Raw genomic sequence first — 16,306 nt, forward strand, 5'->3', positions numbered from 1 at the left:
TTTACTTTAGCACCAGCGAGGAGGCTATGACGCTCTTTTGCGCTCACCTGCTTCTGCCAATTCTGGATCTTGTTCTTATGCTCAGTGACAGCAGTGTCGATCTGCTCGATGCAGAGCCTCACGTTTAGCGACTCCCCCTGTAGGGCATGTTCCTGCTGCTGCAGGACGCCAATCTTCTTGGTCAACGCCTGGTGTTGCGCCTCTACCTCGGGCACCTCTGCCTGGACAGAACAGTTTGAATCCACGACATGTCCTTCTTGTGTGCGTTCAAATGAGAAAAACAGTGAGCCTGACCGAAGCTTCTTGGCAGGTTTTCATGATGGTCGCCGCCTCCTCCTCCAGTTTTTGCTGTTGCTCTGACAATGCCGCCAAAGATTTCTCGTTGTCGTCCAGCTCGGCCTGCACGCGAGCCACGCTGTCCTCGCACTTCTTCAGGTTGCTGAAAGGACACGGTGGTCACCAAGAAGCAGACAGTAAAGCAGCGTTTCCCATACAGAGGAAGATTCTCACAGGCTACTAAGGTTTGATTGGTCCTGCAAGTCTCATAAACATGTCATTTTAAAAAACATAATAATATTTTAAAATGTTTGTAAATGCAAAGTTTATCAAACTTTTGTATTGCTTAATAAATAAATGATCACAAACGCCATGGTGTGTATTTGTGCTACGTATCTCAGTCAAAAGATGCAAAGACAACATTCAGTTGTTGCAATGTTTTGTCATTCTCTGCATGCACTGTGATTACACGCCGGGGTAAAATGTTGGAAATTGTTCAACTCTAGGCGACCAGAAAAAATGTAAAAGCAGAAAACCTGCCCAGCACTTTGTCTTACTGCCATTGTTTTCAACAGGTTATAAAGACGTTGCACTGCCCTTCCAAGCAATTGGAAAAAGTTGCTCAAAGAAGAAAAGGCTTTGGTGGTCACGGTCCCCGACTGTAGCTTATAGTTAAAATAACCTCCTGTAAAGCGTAAAAAAAATAAATAAAAAAATAGTCCAGCATCCTCCATAGCAGCAATAACAAAAGCAGCAGTCCTGATATTTGATACCATAATTTACCAAATCACCAACATGAAGGAATGGCATGCCCCTCGACCGTCCTAGACCGTATACCCACAAGGGTCTCTCATAATTCTATGGGAAACACCAAGTAAAGGATTGGAAGTTTTGACGGTTGCGGGGCTTACCGATCCGCTGTCTTGATGGCGACCTTGGCCTTGGTGATGGTGGAGGCGCATTCGTCAATATCTTTGTTGATTTTGTCAAGCTTGTCCTGCTGAGCCTTCAGCTTGTGGCTGTTGATGTCCACGATCAGGTTGTGGAGCCTCTTTACCTCATTTTCCACCTTTGTGGCTTTACTTGAAGCTGCGTCAAAGTCTGAGAGGGGAAAAAATATCGTTAACTGTATATTACGGACTACAGAGCTCACGCATGCGCGAACATAAGAAAAAAAAAAACGTTGTCTTTGTACCAGCCGCAAGCTTAAACAGTTATAAAAATTAACTCATCCAAGTCCATTTCTTACATTTTAAAGAAATCAGCGGGGAAATGTCTAGTACTAAAAAGTAAAAGTTACGCGATTACGACATTCGTTTGAGGACTGTGTCCGCATCTGCCAATTTTAATCAACTACTTCAGCTGTCAGAATAAATTGGCAATAACCTGTATGTACGAGTGTGACAAAAACATTCTCAAAACTCAATGTACTCTTGATTGGTTGGATCCCTTATACATTAGCGTTGTATAAGCACCATTTTCTATGGTGTGTCTTGGCGCCCATCTGATTAAAATCAGAAGCTCGATTTGATTCTTTATGTAGAGTCGCATGATCGTTTTCCCGTTCCTCGCACAAATGACAAAGTGATAGGAGACCATATATTTTTGCATATACATATCTAATTGTATTTTTATTGTAGTTTAAGTTTTAAACTAGTTTGATCAACATTGTACACCAGTTTTGCAAAGAAAATAGCATTTTTATGTTAAGGACGATCTTCAAAGAAAATCCGTGTTCATTTATTTCATTAACTATTTTCACTTTCCACAATATACCCACTACTTTTTAAACACTCCAGAAAACCCATCTCTTTCCAATTTTCGTCCTGAAAAGTTAGATAAATTTAGTTGTATAATAAATTTGGTTTATCATCAATCAATGTGTGTGCTTTTGACCAACTTAGTGAGTCATTGTCAAAACAGTGAACCGCATAAAATAAATAATAGTGTAGCACCTTCAAAATTATGAGACTGGCCGCTAAGTATAGAGTGGACATTTGACATCCACTTTTGGTAATCTGAGGTAACTGTTATCAACACTCAAAAATCCTCAAACTATTTTTTTTCCAAACACAAGATAAAAACGCTACAACATATTCCCTTTATATCACAAGTTCACCTTTCTTGAAAACCTCCAGACTCTTCTCCATCTGCTTCTGTTTGGTTTTGTCTGGGGCAGCAGCCAAAACGTTGGCCTCCAGTTCTTTCATCTGTACCTTGAGGTGCATCTCCTGGTCAGCTAGACTCTGATAGAAATCGAAGGAACGAGATGCTAGTTAGAGTCATTAGCGCCTGGTGAAGGTTTCTTGAAAGTGTTTTGCTGCATACGGTCATGCTGTTGGTGTACTTCTCCAGGGTGTTTCTCATGTCGCGAACTTGAGTGTGCAAGCGCTGCACATTCTCCTCAAGCTGCAGCTTCCTTTCTTGGCATCCCTGAAGCTTGCTCACATTCTCGTTCAGCTTGCTCTCCATGCGGTCCAGCTGCAGATACACACAAAAGGTTCTACAACATACCATTTTATATGCAGTGATACCTCTTAATATGAGCACCTCGAAACACGCGAATTTCGAGATACGAGTTTTATTTGGATCAAAAATCTCTCTCGTAATGCGAAAGAAATCCCAGGTCACGAGTAATCCCAGAAGCTACCGCTAAAGACGGTTTAAGACCACAAACTGCCAGCATCAGCTCGCCTGTTAGCGCATGCAAACTAATACGGGCAAAAAAGAAAAAAGTGTGTTGTAAGAAAGTTTTGTGTGTACGTTTATTTAAAGTATTAGTGTACAGTAGGAGCTAATGTATCAACAGTCTCGATTTTCATACCTGTAAACCTCAACCGTAATAATGGTTGAATTATGCTTGTATAAAGAGGTACCTCTGTGAAGATAACTTTATCATGGCATACTCTATAGACTTTAACACTTTGATAAGCCCTCATTTCGAAGTATTCCTTGCAAACGAGGACGTGTCTTTGATGGCAACGACGTCATTAATCTAGAACAGGGCTCACTTAAGTGGTGCCCGTGAGCTCTGGTAGCTACCTGTGAACATGCGAGTAGCCCCTGGATCCGTTCATAGTGATCATCTCGGGGATTTGATTTTTGACCTAATTTACGCTGTCGTACACCTAATAATTTGAACCTGGTAATAACATATTGGTAACATAGTAATAACATGGTATATTGTTTTGGAAATGCTTATCAAAGTGGTAGCCATTTGTGCTAATAAGTAACAAAAAGTAGCCCTCAGCTTCAAAAAGTTTGTGACCACTGATCCTGAAGTTAAAAGTAATGTATGGGTGCAGAATAAAAACGTTAAAAAACGCTTAGTTGCTAAATATTATGTCACTTATTGCCAATATTTACTGTATCTCAAGTGCTGAATGCAGCTAGCTTGCTGAGGCCAACACTGCTATTAGTGCAGTATTAGCTTACACTAGCTAGCTTTAGCTAATGCATTAACAAATAACCTCTTTTATACAGTACTTAAGGAGACAAAGTGTATTACTCAGCACCTTTTAGTGGTTAAAAATAACTTCAATTCAAGTTTTTTAAATTCAAATAATAGACAGAAATACATTAGTTTCATATGAACATACTCATAGGTTGATATATCTGCATCTATTTTACATAACAATGGCCTCACCTAAAGGTAGCTGACATGATTGTTCTTAGTACAGTGTCCCTTTAAATATAGTGTAATTATTACATTTGTGTAAAGACAAAAGAGTAATAAAATTGGGTCAAGAAATTTAACCAATTACATTTAGGTAAATAAATACAAGCATTAATGTGTGAGGCGTTAACGAATAATAGTATAAAAATGAATAGGTACATGTTTAAGTGTCTTTATTCAAAATATATGTTTTATAACAAAATGAAAAACTAAAATGTAGTCGTGTCTTGGACACAATCTTGTTAGCCTTGTGGCATTCTTATCCCATGACTACTCAGCAATATTCAAGCAGAAGTGAGTAACTATATAAAATCTATGACGCATTAGTTACAATCCATTCAGCGATCAATATTTAAAAACAGGAGTGCACAAACGTACGCAATGTACAATACCCTATTACCAGCAGCAATTTCAGAGTAAATTTTGTTCATACCTCTCCTTGGGAAACCTCAGTGTTAAGAGAGGAGCCCATCCTTCCCTTCATTACTCTACCTCCTCCAGTCATTGTTCCTGTCAAGGGGGCATATTGCAAATTTAAGCGAGAGTGCCATCAGGAACTTTAATTACCACAAATTCTGGACTACAGAGCGCAGATTATTTTAATGCATGTTTATTGGATGTACCGTAAAATCCGGACTATAAGCCGCTACTTTTTTCCCAAATGTTCAGCCCTGCGGCTTATTCAGTGAAGCGGCCAATTTATGTAATTTTTCTAACGGCCACCAGTGGCGCTGGAGTATAAAAGGTAAGATCAAGACCAGTAGAATATGTGTGCCAAGAAAGACTGCAACCTCTAAGTTTTGGCATACATTGTCTGTCAAGTAGAGGTACGTTCCGATAATGAGGAAGACGCCCTTGATGGCGATAGTTATGAGGAGGAAATGGAGGATAATCTACCGTGAATTTCACAATTACGGGATGCTTTTTTTTTTGACAGGCACGTTTGATGCATTGCGAGCATGATCCTACTAGCGTGTTGGTACTTTTCAAAGGCACGGTTTGGGATGAAAGTTATATTATTATTATTAAAGCTTTGAAAACTCTCGGTGTACCGTCTTTCTTCGTAAATATGTGTAACCATGTATAATATGTATTTGCAACTGTATATTTTTGTAATGTATTTATTTTAGAGATCTATTCTGTTATGTGTTTTACAGGCGAATCAAAAAGAAGGGGCGTAGCAAACGCGGGCTGATGGGAAGTGGGGTAAAGCTGAGTTACCGGTAATTCTGTCTGTTGTCGCAGCGGACAATAGTGGATATATATATTTTTCCCACCCTTAACTTTGGAAATATACATTTTGTTTCCTTGGATTACTTTCAACGGGACCCGGACTTTACAAGTCTGCATCATATCTTAATTACGGGTATCATTTTCCATTCATGATGCCGACTGTGGTTCTAAGATTGTGTGCTATTGACTTTTGGTTTATGTCGGTAGGGGGCTAGGAGGCTAGGACCTTGACTCAGCCTCTTGGCTGGGAGCAAGTGTCTAGGCCTATTGGCTTTGTAGTGTATAACGATTTGATGGATAATGGATTATTGATAAAGAATATAAAACAATAAATCTCTGCAAAATCACGATCGTGGAACATACAGCCTGGTCTGGGTTAAACTTGTGATCGTGTCACAAGTTTTAATGCGGGCGCACGCGGCTCATACACAAGTGCGGCTTGTGTAAGTACAAAAGTGGAAAATCACTTGAAAAGTGGTGGGTGCGGCTTATAATCAGGTGCGCTCTATAGTCCAGATTTTACGGTAGTTGTTCACTGATTGCTGTAACCACAGCACAATTGAGCCACTGGTTTTTTTGGATTTCCCCGTGTAAGCCTTATTAGTAGTCATGTTTATTAGTAGTCATGTGAAAGTGAAAGATTAGTCGTGTTGTGTTGAAATTCTAATTTATTACCAGTAAAAGTTTTTAGTGTGCTATTGATGTTTTATTTGAATTTACAACAAAAAAAAATCATTGTTTCTTTTTGCATTATTAATTTTCTTTAAGCTTTTAGAGCAAATGTATATTGGCTCCAAATCGGCCTCCTCTTAATATTAATATTCTGAATCGGCCCTGAAAAAACCCCATATCGGTCCATCCTTAATATAAGGCTTATTATTTTGGTGTGGCAGCAGTTGACTAACCGAGTGTATTTTTCCTATCGGGTTTAAAACTGTGACGTCAAATTAATGTCTTAATCCCGGCACAATGTGTTACTTTTCCTAGACATGTCCCCGCTGATTCTGCCAAGACTACAATCTTATTCCATAGGGACAGTGCGAATCTCGTTCATCTTATCATGCAGGTCGCTATTTGGATGACGGGGCCTTTGGCTACCGAAGGAAGTCATCATTACTCACGCGGTTTACGACCGATTCATTTAATCCATTCACTTTGACGTTAAGACCACTTGGCAAATAGTGATGCATTGTTTTAATCAAACAGTTAAACTCCCTGGTCTGCATCAGTTTACGGCCAGGTGCTCTGCGCCACCCGAGGCAAACCGCAGTGTTTAAAATGTAGGAAAAAAGCAGGGGATGGTAGTTCGGAATTTACGATAAAGTTTTGGATGCAGACTGCAAACCTACCGGCCATTTCGATAATCTGGCCTTTGAGGGTGACCACTCTCCAGCGCTTATCCTTCTGGAAGGCCATCCTCGTAGCCTGCTCCATGTCCTGGGCCACCAGGGTGTCCCTCAGGGCAAAATAAAAGGCCGGGCGCACGCTGGCGTCATTCACTCGCACCATGTCAAAGAGACGAGGGCTGTCCTCAGGGGTGCGGATCGAGCCCATGTTTTTTTCCCACACCTTCATCTGAAAGGCAGCATAAGGATGTCAGTGCTCAAAAATGCATCAATGGTGCATTAAGAACATTTACCTTGTCGAGACCGATGAAGGTGGCCACGCCGATGTTCTGCTCTTTGAGAAAAGTGACACATCTCTGAGCCGTGTCGATGGTGTCCACCAAAATGTGGTCCAGAGCACCACAACTGGAGGAAATGGCCACGTCATACTTCTCGTCAATTGCTCCCAAGTCACCCTGCATTAAATATACAATCAATTTCTGAGTAACAACAATTTAAAAATGTATTTGAGACTATATATGGTAATATGCAATATGGACAAAGGCATAATTAACCAGATTTAAAGAGGGTTCAGTTACCCCATTCTCCCCCTTCTGTCATTTTTTGCATGTTATACTCATCAAAATACGTAAACCTATACAGGAATTCTTCACCATAACGCAGCTTACTTTTCATGGTTTTGATACTTCACAGATTTGCATCACGTAAAGTGTTCTGCATTCTGATTGGCTTATGGTCTTCCGTCCTTATATTATTTGACGTAGAGTCGTTATTCGGGGAAGAAAAAACAAACAAACAAAAAAAACAACAAAATAAAAACTGAAAACAAAAAAAAATTAAAGTTTATTTATTTAATAAACAAATGCTTGACCCTGTAAAATGGTTTGTTCTTTGGTTTCAGTGTATAATAGTTTTTAATTGTATAATATAAAAAAAAAAAAAGATTTTTACTTCACAAATTTCCTCTATCACAGGTTCTTCTCTGGAAATGTTTTGAGTGGTTGTAATTAAAGCAGAAGCTGTTTTTTGTTCATCTGTGTGATTTTAAAAAAAGTAGAGGATTCCGTTGCTTATTCCTCCCCCTTCTTTCATTGTTTGCACACTACTCGTATTCAAAAAATGGAAAACGATAAATGTTTGTGTGGTTTCAGTTCAATTAGACACCTTATTTTTGTTTAAATACGTGCCATTTCAAATGAGCAAAAGGTTCTGTTGCTTATTCCTCCAACCAGCTGTAACTTCTGCATGCTACGCTAATTAAATATGGAAAGCTGTAAATCTTTTGATGGGTTAAGTTAAAGCAGGGAGTTTTTCCTCCGTGTGATTTTAAAAAGGGAAAGGTTCAGTTACTCATTCTTCCATCTTCTGTCATTGTATGCTATTCTCAGTTAAATATGGAAATCCAATACTGTCTAGGTCAGCGTTTTTCAACCCTTTTTGAACCAAGGTACACTGTTATTTTGAAAAAAGTTCTGAGGCACACAGTCTGTGGAAAATGTTTGAAAATGAAGTTATGTAAAATATTTCACTGTGCTACTTCATACGCAGAAAATTAGGATATAAAAAGAAGAAAATAATACTTAAAATAAAAAAGAATGATGTGCTTTATTTATGTTTTTATTTTTTAAAGTGCAATCTTAAACAGCTTTGTTGAACAATATAAGTTATTAAATGTGCTGTGCTGCCTCATGAGCTGGTTAGTATATAAAAAAGTATATAAAAATCTTCTGCCACCTACTAATATGGATGACAATTACAGTTCCTCATCTGAATATAGCAAAAATACTGAATAATGGCCTGATTTTTTGGAAAAAATAAAATTGGGCAAATTCCAGCAGCACACTGGACAAGGTCTCACGGCACACGAGTGTGCCCCGGCACACTGGTTGAAAAACACTGGTCTAGGTGGTTTGAGTTAAAGTTGACAGTTTTTTCATCAGTGTGGTTTAAAAAAAGAACAAACTTAGTGGATTCGGTTACTTATTCTCTCCCTCCTCTGTGATTGTTTTGACGCTAGTCTCATTAAACTATGAAAAGCTATTAATCTTTTTGGTGGTTTAAAGTTGAAAGTTTTTTCGCCAGTGTGATTTTGTCAAATGACCATATCACGTTTAATTATGATGTTATGCAGAAATTCCAACATACTTTTTCATACCACTGTACATGAATATCATCAGAAGTGGGAATTATCGTGTTGCCTCGCTTTTGCCTTAATTCATCTGAAAATGATCAAGAAACACTCTATACTTTAATGATTATTCTCCAGAAAAACAAATGTTTATTATTTGATAAACTAAAGTGGTGTGTCATAAAAATAGAGGTAGGTAAGGTTAAGTCATCCTTACCAGTCTCCCAAAGATCCCGGGAATTTTTCCGCTCCTCTTCTGTTGCATGAGAGCATCCAAAACCTTTCCTCTGCTCCGGTTTGAGGACAGAGAGCTCTTGGCCTCGTCCACCTTCTGCCGCATTTCCCTCACAATGTGACGGGCTTCATGATCCATCTTTGTCAGCTGCTCCAACTCTTCTTGATCCTGCAGAGCCAATGGCCGTTCTTCAATAACGCTCCACCCACTAGATTGAACTAAATCATTTCACCTTTTTGAGTTCTTTCTCCCTCTGCGGGACGTCGATTTCCAGTTGTTTAATGGCGGCTCGGCGTTCCCGCAAGGTGTCGAAAGTGGTCTGAAGGGTTTGCTTGGCAGAGTTGAGCTGCGTCACGGCCGTGTTGTGGCGGCTCAGGTAGATGTCCAGTTCCGACTGGGCCAAATCCAGACGGGAACGGGTCTCGTTCACGGCCTTGCTCAGCTCCATCAGCTCCTTCTCTTTGGTCTGAGAAGAATAAGCACAAATATGTGATAATACATTAAAATATTTCCAATTCCTCGAATAGTTAGCCATGGTGCAAATTTTTGGAGACGATTTATGTGTGTAATTTTACATTACTGTACACCTATGGCATTTTATACAACACAGTAAATGTCGCAGTAAATGAGATCGAACCTGGCCTGAAATTGCTTCGGGCTCAGTCGCTCAAATCCAGTTAATTGGTCCGGCTGGTCCTATCTTACCTCTACTACACAGTATGTAGTAAAAACAAAAACAAAAAATACTTTATAGATGTTTAAATTTGATTACAAATCAAAATGTGTTTGGATTTTTATTATTTTTGAAAAACGGAACTATATGGTCTCCAGGGATAAAAAATAAATAAATAAAATAACAGAATGCAGGTCTAGAATCAGTGTTCCCTCTAAGCTGCGCGCGTGCGCAATTGCGCACTGCTCGCACATTCTCAGCGCACAAGAAAATCTAGCCAAGCGCACAAAAACGAGGGCTCAAAATTACTAATTAAGAAGCGACTTAAGTCAAAGTTACAGTGCATGAAGGTAAAAATACACGGGTTCCCCTGACGTTGTGTCCTAAATGCGGTATTTTGAAGTCAATGTCGAACGAAGTTGAAAAGTAAAGTCAGTAGAGTTTGTCGATAGCCAGCTTCTGCGACTCGGCTCACTAAAAGGAACCGGCTCTTTCGGGTCCTAAACGGCTCTTCAGGTTGTTTTTGCTTCTTTAATCCCAACATGACCAAATGTTATGTAAAATTATGCACAAAATGACTTAAAGGAATGGGAGAAAAGAACAAAAAAGAGAAAAATACCAAGATGAAAAAGTAGTGAAAAGCTGAGGAAAAAAAGAAGCAAAAGGAAGAGAAAAAAAAAGGAAAATTTTAGAAAAAAAAAACAGAAAAAAGAAAAGAATGAAATGTAGGAAAAAATTAAATAAGAGAACAAAAAGAAAAAGTAACAGCTCGGGAAAAAATAAACACAATGAGATTTTTTTTAAAGGAATTAAAAAAAAAGTAGAAAAAAACACCTAAAAAGAAGAAAAAGTTTGTGTTGCATTCAAATAATTTCCAATTATATCAAGTGAATCTTGTTGCCAACATTGTACGTCCACTAAAAAGTGTGATTAAGTACAGTTCTGTATCTTACAATCGACTAAATAAGCCACCAAAAATGTTAATATTATGCGACAAAATATGTCAGGAAAGAAATGGATATCTTGTGAAAGAATTGTAAGAACAAACGACGTTTGTAGTCCGTACAACCTTTGCAAGAGTACATGAGTCAATTAATTCAAAAGAGAAAAATAATTTTGCATTGCCGGAAACTCAGCAAAATGTAACTTGATGTCAAGTTTTGGACATGTTTGATAATTAATTATCTTGCCACACTTTGGATTATTGTTGCTCACTGTTGTTTCAAGCGTTGCTCACCGACTTTGTGTGAACGCTCAGACCCCTGCAAAATTACAGGGAACATTGTCTGGAATGTACGTACGTGCATTGTAATGACTTGAAAAATATAAAGAGAATGTTTATAAGAGGCTTGATTTTTGTTTGGCTTTTAAGTCAATTGTATGTATGGTTTCTTTTTTTTCCTTTTCAGTTTTTTTCAAAAATATTTTTCGGTTTTAACACAATTGTTCTAGTTTCATGGAGTGTGTTACGATTTATTTTGCCCCAGTTATCCCTGTTTTAGTTCGTAAAGGAATAGTGTGAAATATTATTGGTAAAAAAATATTGATTCAAATAATAAAAAACATGTATTTTACAAAACATGAGCCTTACCATCAGATAGTTTTGTCGGGATGCATCTGTCCCAAAACAATTGATGAACAAAATTGCTCTTTTGCCTTACCTCTTTTTCCTGCTGCAAGCCACTGGTTTCTTCTTTTAGACTCTCCATCACATCCTTGAGTTTCTCTTCCTCTTTTCCTTTTTGCTTCTCCAGCTCTTCCTGGCGAACGTCCGCCTCTGTGATGGCTTTTTCGCTGTCGGCGGGTACGCTGCGCACATTCTCTAGCTGCAGGGGACCAAAGGTAACAAAATAATTTGCGTTGCACCTAAGTTTCTGCACTGAAGTTTGTTTTTTCCAAAGTAAGTAATTCAACATTACGAATACATAGGAAGTCTGGCGGGCTTGAGTCTCAAAAACCTGTATTATTAATCTTTAAACATACAGTATATAAACAAAGTTAATCAAAATATATTTTCGCTTTTTTTAATACGTACGTGATCGCAAACGCAATGATGTGTGTGCAACGTATCTGTCAGTCAGAAGCAATTTTGGTCAGTCAGCCCTACCTACCTTGCTAAAGCTCACACTCTCATTTGGTTGTTGCTGTGTCGGTCCCGCCAGCACTGTGATTAGACTGCTGGGCAAAATGTGACATTCACGAGCTTTGCATTTTCCCCAAGTTGAACATTTTGCAACTCAAAAGCGACCAGAAAAAAGGTTTAGTACCGATTGTTGTGCCCACCATACCTGCCCAACGCCTCGTCATACTGCCAGCGTATTCAACAGAGAGTAAAAACGCAGCACTGCCATTCCAGGCAATTTGAAAAATCTGCTCAAAGCAAGAAAACGCTTCAGTGGACAGGAGCCCTAACTGTACCTCAGAAACCGCATGTAACAATAACCTGTAAACCGCTAAAGAAGAACAGGCACCGATATTTACTATGGTAATTTACCAAATCACAGATTTAAGTGTTGGATTGAATTCAATTTCAAACTCATCTGTTTACTTGCTAATTCGATACCTTAAAATAGTACAGCATCTGTATCAGAACGACTACTTATTTTTGGTCTAATTACCGTAAATTCCGGACTATAGAGCGCACCTGATTATAAGCCGCACCCACCACATTTTAAGAGGAAAACCGATTTTGTACTTACACAAGCCGCACCTGTATATAAGCTGCATGCACCCACATTAAAAAAATGTAACACAAACACAAAATTAAGCGAAGCCCGACTTTAAGTCCCGCGATTGAAACTGAATGTCCTTCATTAAAAGTTCACAGTCCAAAAATCACAGCCGGCAAAATGAACGGAAAATTATACCGGTACTTAAGGTTTGATGCAGACCTGCAGAGTCCGGGTCCCGTTGAAAGTAATCCAAGGAAAAAAAGTGTATTTTTCCAAAGGGTGGGAAGAATATATATCCACTATTGTCCGCCACGTCCACAAACACTCACCTTTACCGGCCCCCACTTCCTGTCAGCCCTTCTTTTTTATTCGCCCGTGCAAAACATATCAGAATAAGTGTCTGAAATAAATACATTACAAAAATATACAGTTGCAAATACATATTATACATGGTTACACATATTTACAAAGAAAGACGGTACACCGAGAGAGTTTTCAAAGCTTTAATAATAATAAAACGTGCTTCGTTTTGCTTTCGCTTTTAATATAGGTGTACAAAGTGTTTTAGCCCTTTTTTTATTTTTAAACGTTCATGTTAGCGTAATCTTTCGTACGGAAGATTACGATAACACGAACGTACGATTAGCCTGGGTTAGCTTTATGTTTACGTTAAACATTCAAGGTAAACTCTCAGGGTGTTGGAACGGAGCCACCTTTCCAATGAACCGCTCACCACTTGTTGAGGAGACCCGGGTGCTAAATGAGTTGTAAACGACCTGATTTTTTTATTTTTACACGTTCATGTTAGCGTAATCTTTCGTATGGAAGATTCTGATAACCAGACCATACGATTAGCCTGGGTTAGCTTTATGTTTACATTAAACATTCAATGTAAACATTCAGGGTGTTGGAACGGATTAAAATGACTTACATTATTTTTAATGGGAAAAATGATTTCGGTGATCGAACAAATCGGTTTTCAAACAGGGTTCTGGAACGGATTATGGTCGAGAACCGAGGTTCCACTGTATGCACAAGCCAAGAAGTTGCAGTCTTCCTCGGTGCATATATTCCACCAGTCTAAATCTTACCTTTTGCACTCGAGCGCCGCTGGCGGCCGTTAGAAAAATTACATAAATTGGCCGCATCACTGAATAAGCCGCAGGGTTGAACGTTTGGGAAAAAAGTAGCGGCTGTTACTCCGGAATTTACGGTAGATGCAGAGCAATTTTTTTCCATTTGATTCCTGTCTCGTTTACTATGCATTGTGGGAGTGACTTGCTTGCTGTGTGCCTTTCATAACTAGTGTATTGATTAGAGGGCGACCGATTATCGGCACCGATATTTGGGAATTTGACAGATATCGGCATCGGCAAAATTCATTTATTTGACGGGCATATTAAATATATTTAAAACTGGGTTATTTAAGCTCATATGCAGCAAAGCGCCAATCTCCTTCCTTTCTGCTCCTCACTCTCCCCGGGCGCTAGCCACCCCGTGCCTTCTTATTGGATAAGAGACTCCGCTATCAGTGTGTGAGTGTGTGTGTGAAAGATAAAGTGTGAAGTACATTGTAAAGTGCTTTGGGATGACTTCAGTTACTGGTAAAAGCGCTATTTAAATGCAGTCAATTTAACTTTCATTAGACACTGCCATACAAAATAATGCCAGCTGCTGTTAATCAAAAATGCAATGGCAAAGCGATGCCACCACGGAGCAGTGTTGGCCTCATTCACAAGCACTTCGCCCATAATCCAAACACTTTCAATCCTTGAAAACACAACATTCGAATTTAAGCAATTTCAAGAATTTCTAGCACCCTATCAGTACATGAAAATATTTAAAGAAAGACTTGGGACAGCCTACCTTATACTCCGGTGCGCCTTGTAGTCCAAAAAATACATTTTTAATTTTTTTTATAATAATTTTTTTTTATTTTTCTTCCAGCAAAGTGTTTTCGGCCTCAAATTTTATCCCCCCAAAATAAAACACATTATATAGCAGGGAAAAACTCCAGCACAAAAACCAAGTGGAACTATAATGGCGGTGCATTGTGTATGGAGTTAAAAGGTTGTAAAATGTGAAAGTGGCTTCTAAAATTGTAACGCAGGCCAAGCCATAGTTGACTTGCGTGCAGCAGATCACGGCTCCCCTGAGAAAGGACTTTCTTAACCCCTCAAATCAACACATCATTGTAGCGCTGAAAAATTGTGTGCAGGTACAAACGTATACAATGTGACACTTATTTCATTTGTTTTTTTAGTCCATTATACAAGCGAGAAGGTGTGTGTCTTCAGAGAAGGGCAAACTACGGCCCGCAGGCCACATGCGGCCCGTCAGTATTTTTATTCGCTCCACCAAACGAAAATGTGTCAAAATATGATAATCAATTACAAGCTAAATACAGCAAAAATTAAACTACAGTAATATCACAAAAATATGACTACAACAATACTTTTACAGAAATACAACAAAATACCAGTACAGTAATACTATTATACAAAATACTACAACAGATGTATTACATAAATATTAAAACAGATATACTACAAAATAAAACTACAGTAATACTACAAAAATACTAGATATACTGCAGAAAATGTACTATGGTGCCACTACCAAAACACTATGGAAATACTAGCAAAATACAACCATGGAAATACTATTAAAATACTACTGTAAAAATAGTACAAAAATACTGCTATGGAAAAACTTATATTCCTACAGAAATAATACAAAATACTACAACGGTAATACTACTGGAATACTACTGCAGAAATACCACAAAATATAACTAAGAGTAATATTTAAAAAATACCATAAACATCTGACTGCAGAAATACTACAAAAATAATAGAAAAAGATACAACGGCAGTTAAACTATGAAACAAAGTATCACATTTAGGGGCCGGTCACACAGCCGTTTGCGGCTGAATCACGGCTAAAATTTTGCGTTTTTTTTTTTTGCCCGTGGTTGCCCGCGATGGAAAATGAGCAAAATTGGCCAACTGCTGTTCATCGGTGGTATGCCCGCAAAACAGACGCCGGCGACTGTTCCGCTTCCTCATCGCGTCATTTCCGCGTCATTTTCTCATGTGGACCACGGGTATAAAAGCTCCCGAGCCGGTGTTGTGCCCAAATCCGACTCCTACGCAACCCCCGTACCCCCCCGCGTGAACGCGCATTCTGCTGCGATCGCTTTTGTTGGAAGCGTGCATTGACGTTGGTGACTTTTTCATCCGCGTTAACAAACGCATTTTGTAGAATACGATCGCACTTTATTGTTTAAATAAACGTGTTGTATAGACTAGGATCTCCCAATTGTTATAATTAGCTCGCTTAATTGTTTTAATAAGCGTTTTATATAGAATACGATCGCTTTTGTTGGAAGCGCAGCAGAATGCGCGTTCACGCGAGGGTGGGAGGATTTTATATACGATGTGCATTACCGTTCGATTACGTTCACAACAAAAACAAAGACGGAATGGTTTAAGTTGTATTACATTACCAACAAATGCAAGACGAAGTGGTTTTGGTTATATGTTCGCCATTACATTCCCTAAAAGTGATATAAAAGTGAGATAAAACGAGTTAAAAGTGGTTGTAGTAGCGAGGGGATGCAAATCTCGGCAGGGATGTATTTCTCGGCATAACACCGGGCTGTAGAAATCATAACCGCTCAAGACACAGTCCCGTGAAGATCAAGATTTCAAGCTATGGCACCGAATAAGCCAATATGTTATTATTGTAATAGTTTTTCATTTTTATTTTATTATCTTGTTATGAAATGAAAAGAAATGTCAAGAAATAAAAATGGATTAAGACGAGGTCACTACGGTGACGGGGATCCATGTTCACCCCCTTGACGTCTCGAGCACAACTGACGTGTGCTCGGCAAATCGCGCTGTATATACGCGGAGAAAGGCATTTGACCGTCACACGCGTAACACGCTAATTTCATGTAATAACACCGCGATACAGGCGCAGAACATGCTATTACAATGCTCCACCCACGATTACCCGCTGAAATTTCCCGTCCTACCCATGTGTAACCACGCCCTGGCCGC

The 16,306-nt window shown here is 39.0% G+C and overlaps 1 protein-coding gene across 1 annotated transcript in view; it reads right to left on the reverse strand.

Moving 5' to 3' along the window:
* smc4 (structural maintenance of chromosomes 4) overlaps positions 1-16,306 on the reverse strand; it is a 56,549-nt gene that overhangs the window by 12,123 nt on the left and 28,120 nt on the right. Inside the window, exons 10-20 of the mRNA XM_088345243.1 lie at positions 11,229-11,393; positions 9,127-9,360; positions 8,877-9,062; positions 6,825-6,986; positions 6,535-6,760; positions 4,386-4,462; positions 2,605-2,757; positions 2,396-2,522; positions 1,188-1,377; positions 295-439; positions 48-221 (exon numbers count right to left, since the gene is read on the reverse strand). Of these exons, the coding sequence (XP_088201369.1) occupies positions 48-221; positions 295-439; positions 1,188-1,377; positions 2,396-2,522; positions 2,605-2,757; positions 4,386-4,462; positions 6,535-6,760; positions 6,825-6,986; positions 8,877-9,062; positions 9,127-9,360; positions 11,229-11,393 (1,839 nt within the window). The remainder of the gene's footprint in view (positions 1-47; positions 222-294; positions 440-1,187; positions 1,378-2,395; positions 2,523-2,604; positions 2,758-4,385; positions 4,463-6,534; positions 6,761-6,824; positions 6,987-8,876; positions 9,063-9,126; positions 9,361-11,228; positions 11,394-16,306) is intronic.

The sequence above is a fragment of the Urocampus carinirostris genome, chromosome 10 (assembly GCF_059441175.1).
Source record: "Urocampus carinirostris isolate Australia breed hairy pipefish chromosome 10, RoL_Ucar_1.0, whole genome shotgun sequence".
Lineage (NCBI taxonomy): Eukaryota > Metazoa > Chordata > Actinopteri > Syngnathiformes > Syngnathidae > Urocampus > Urocampus carinirostris.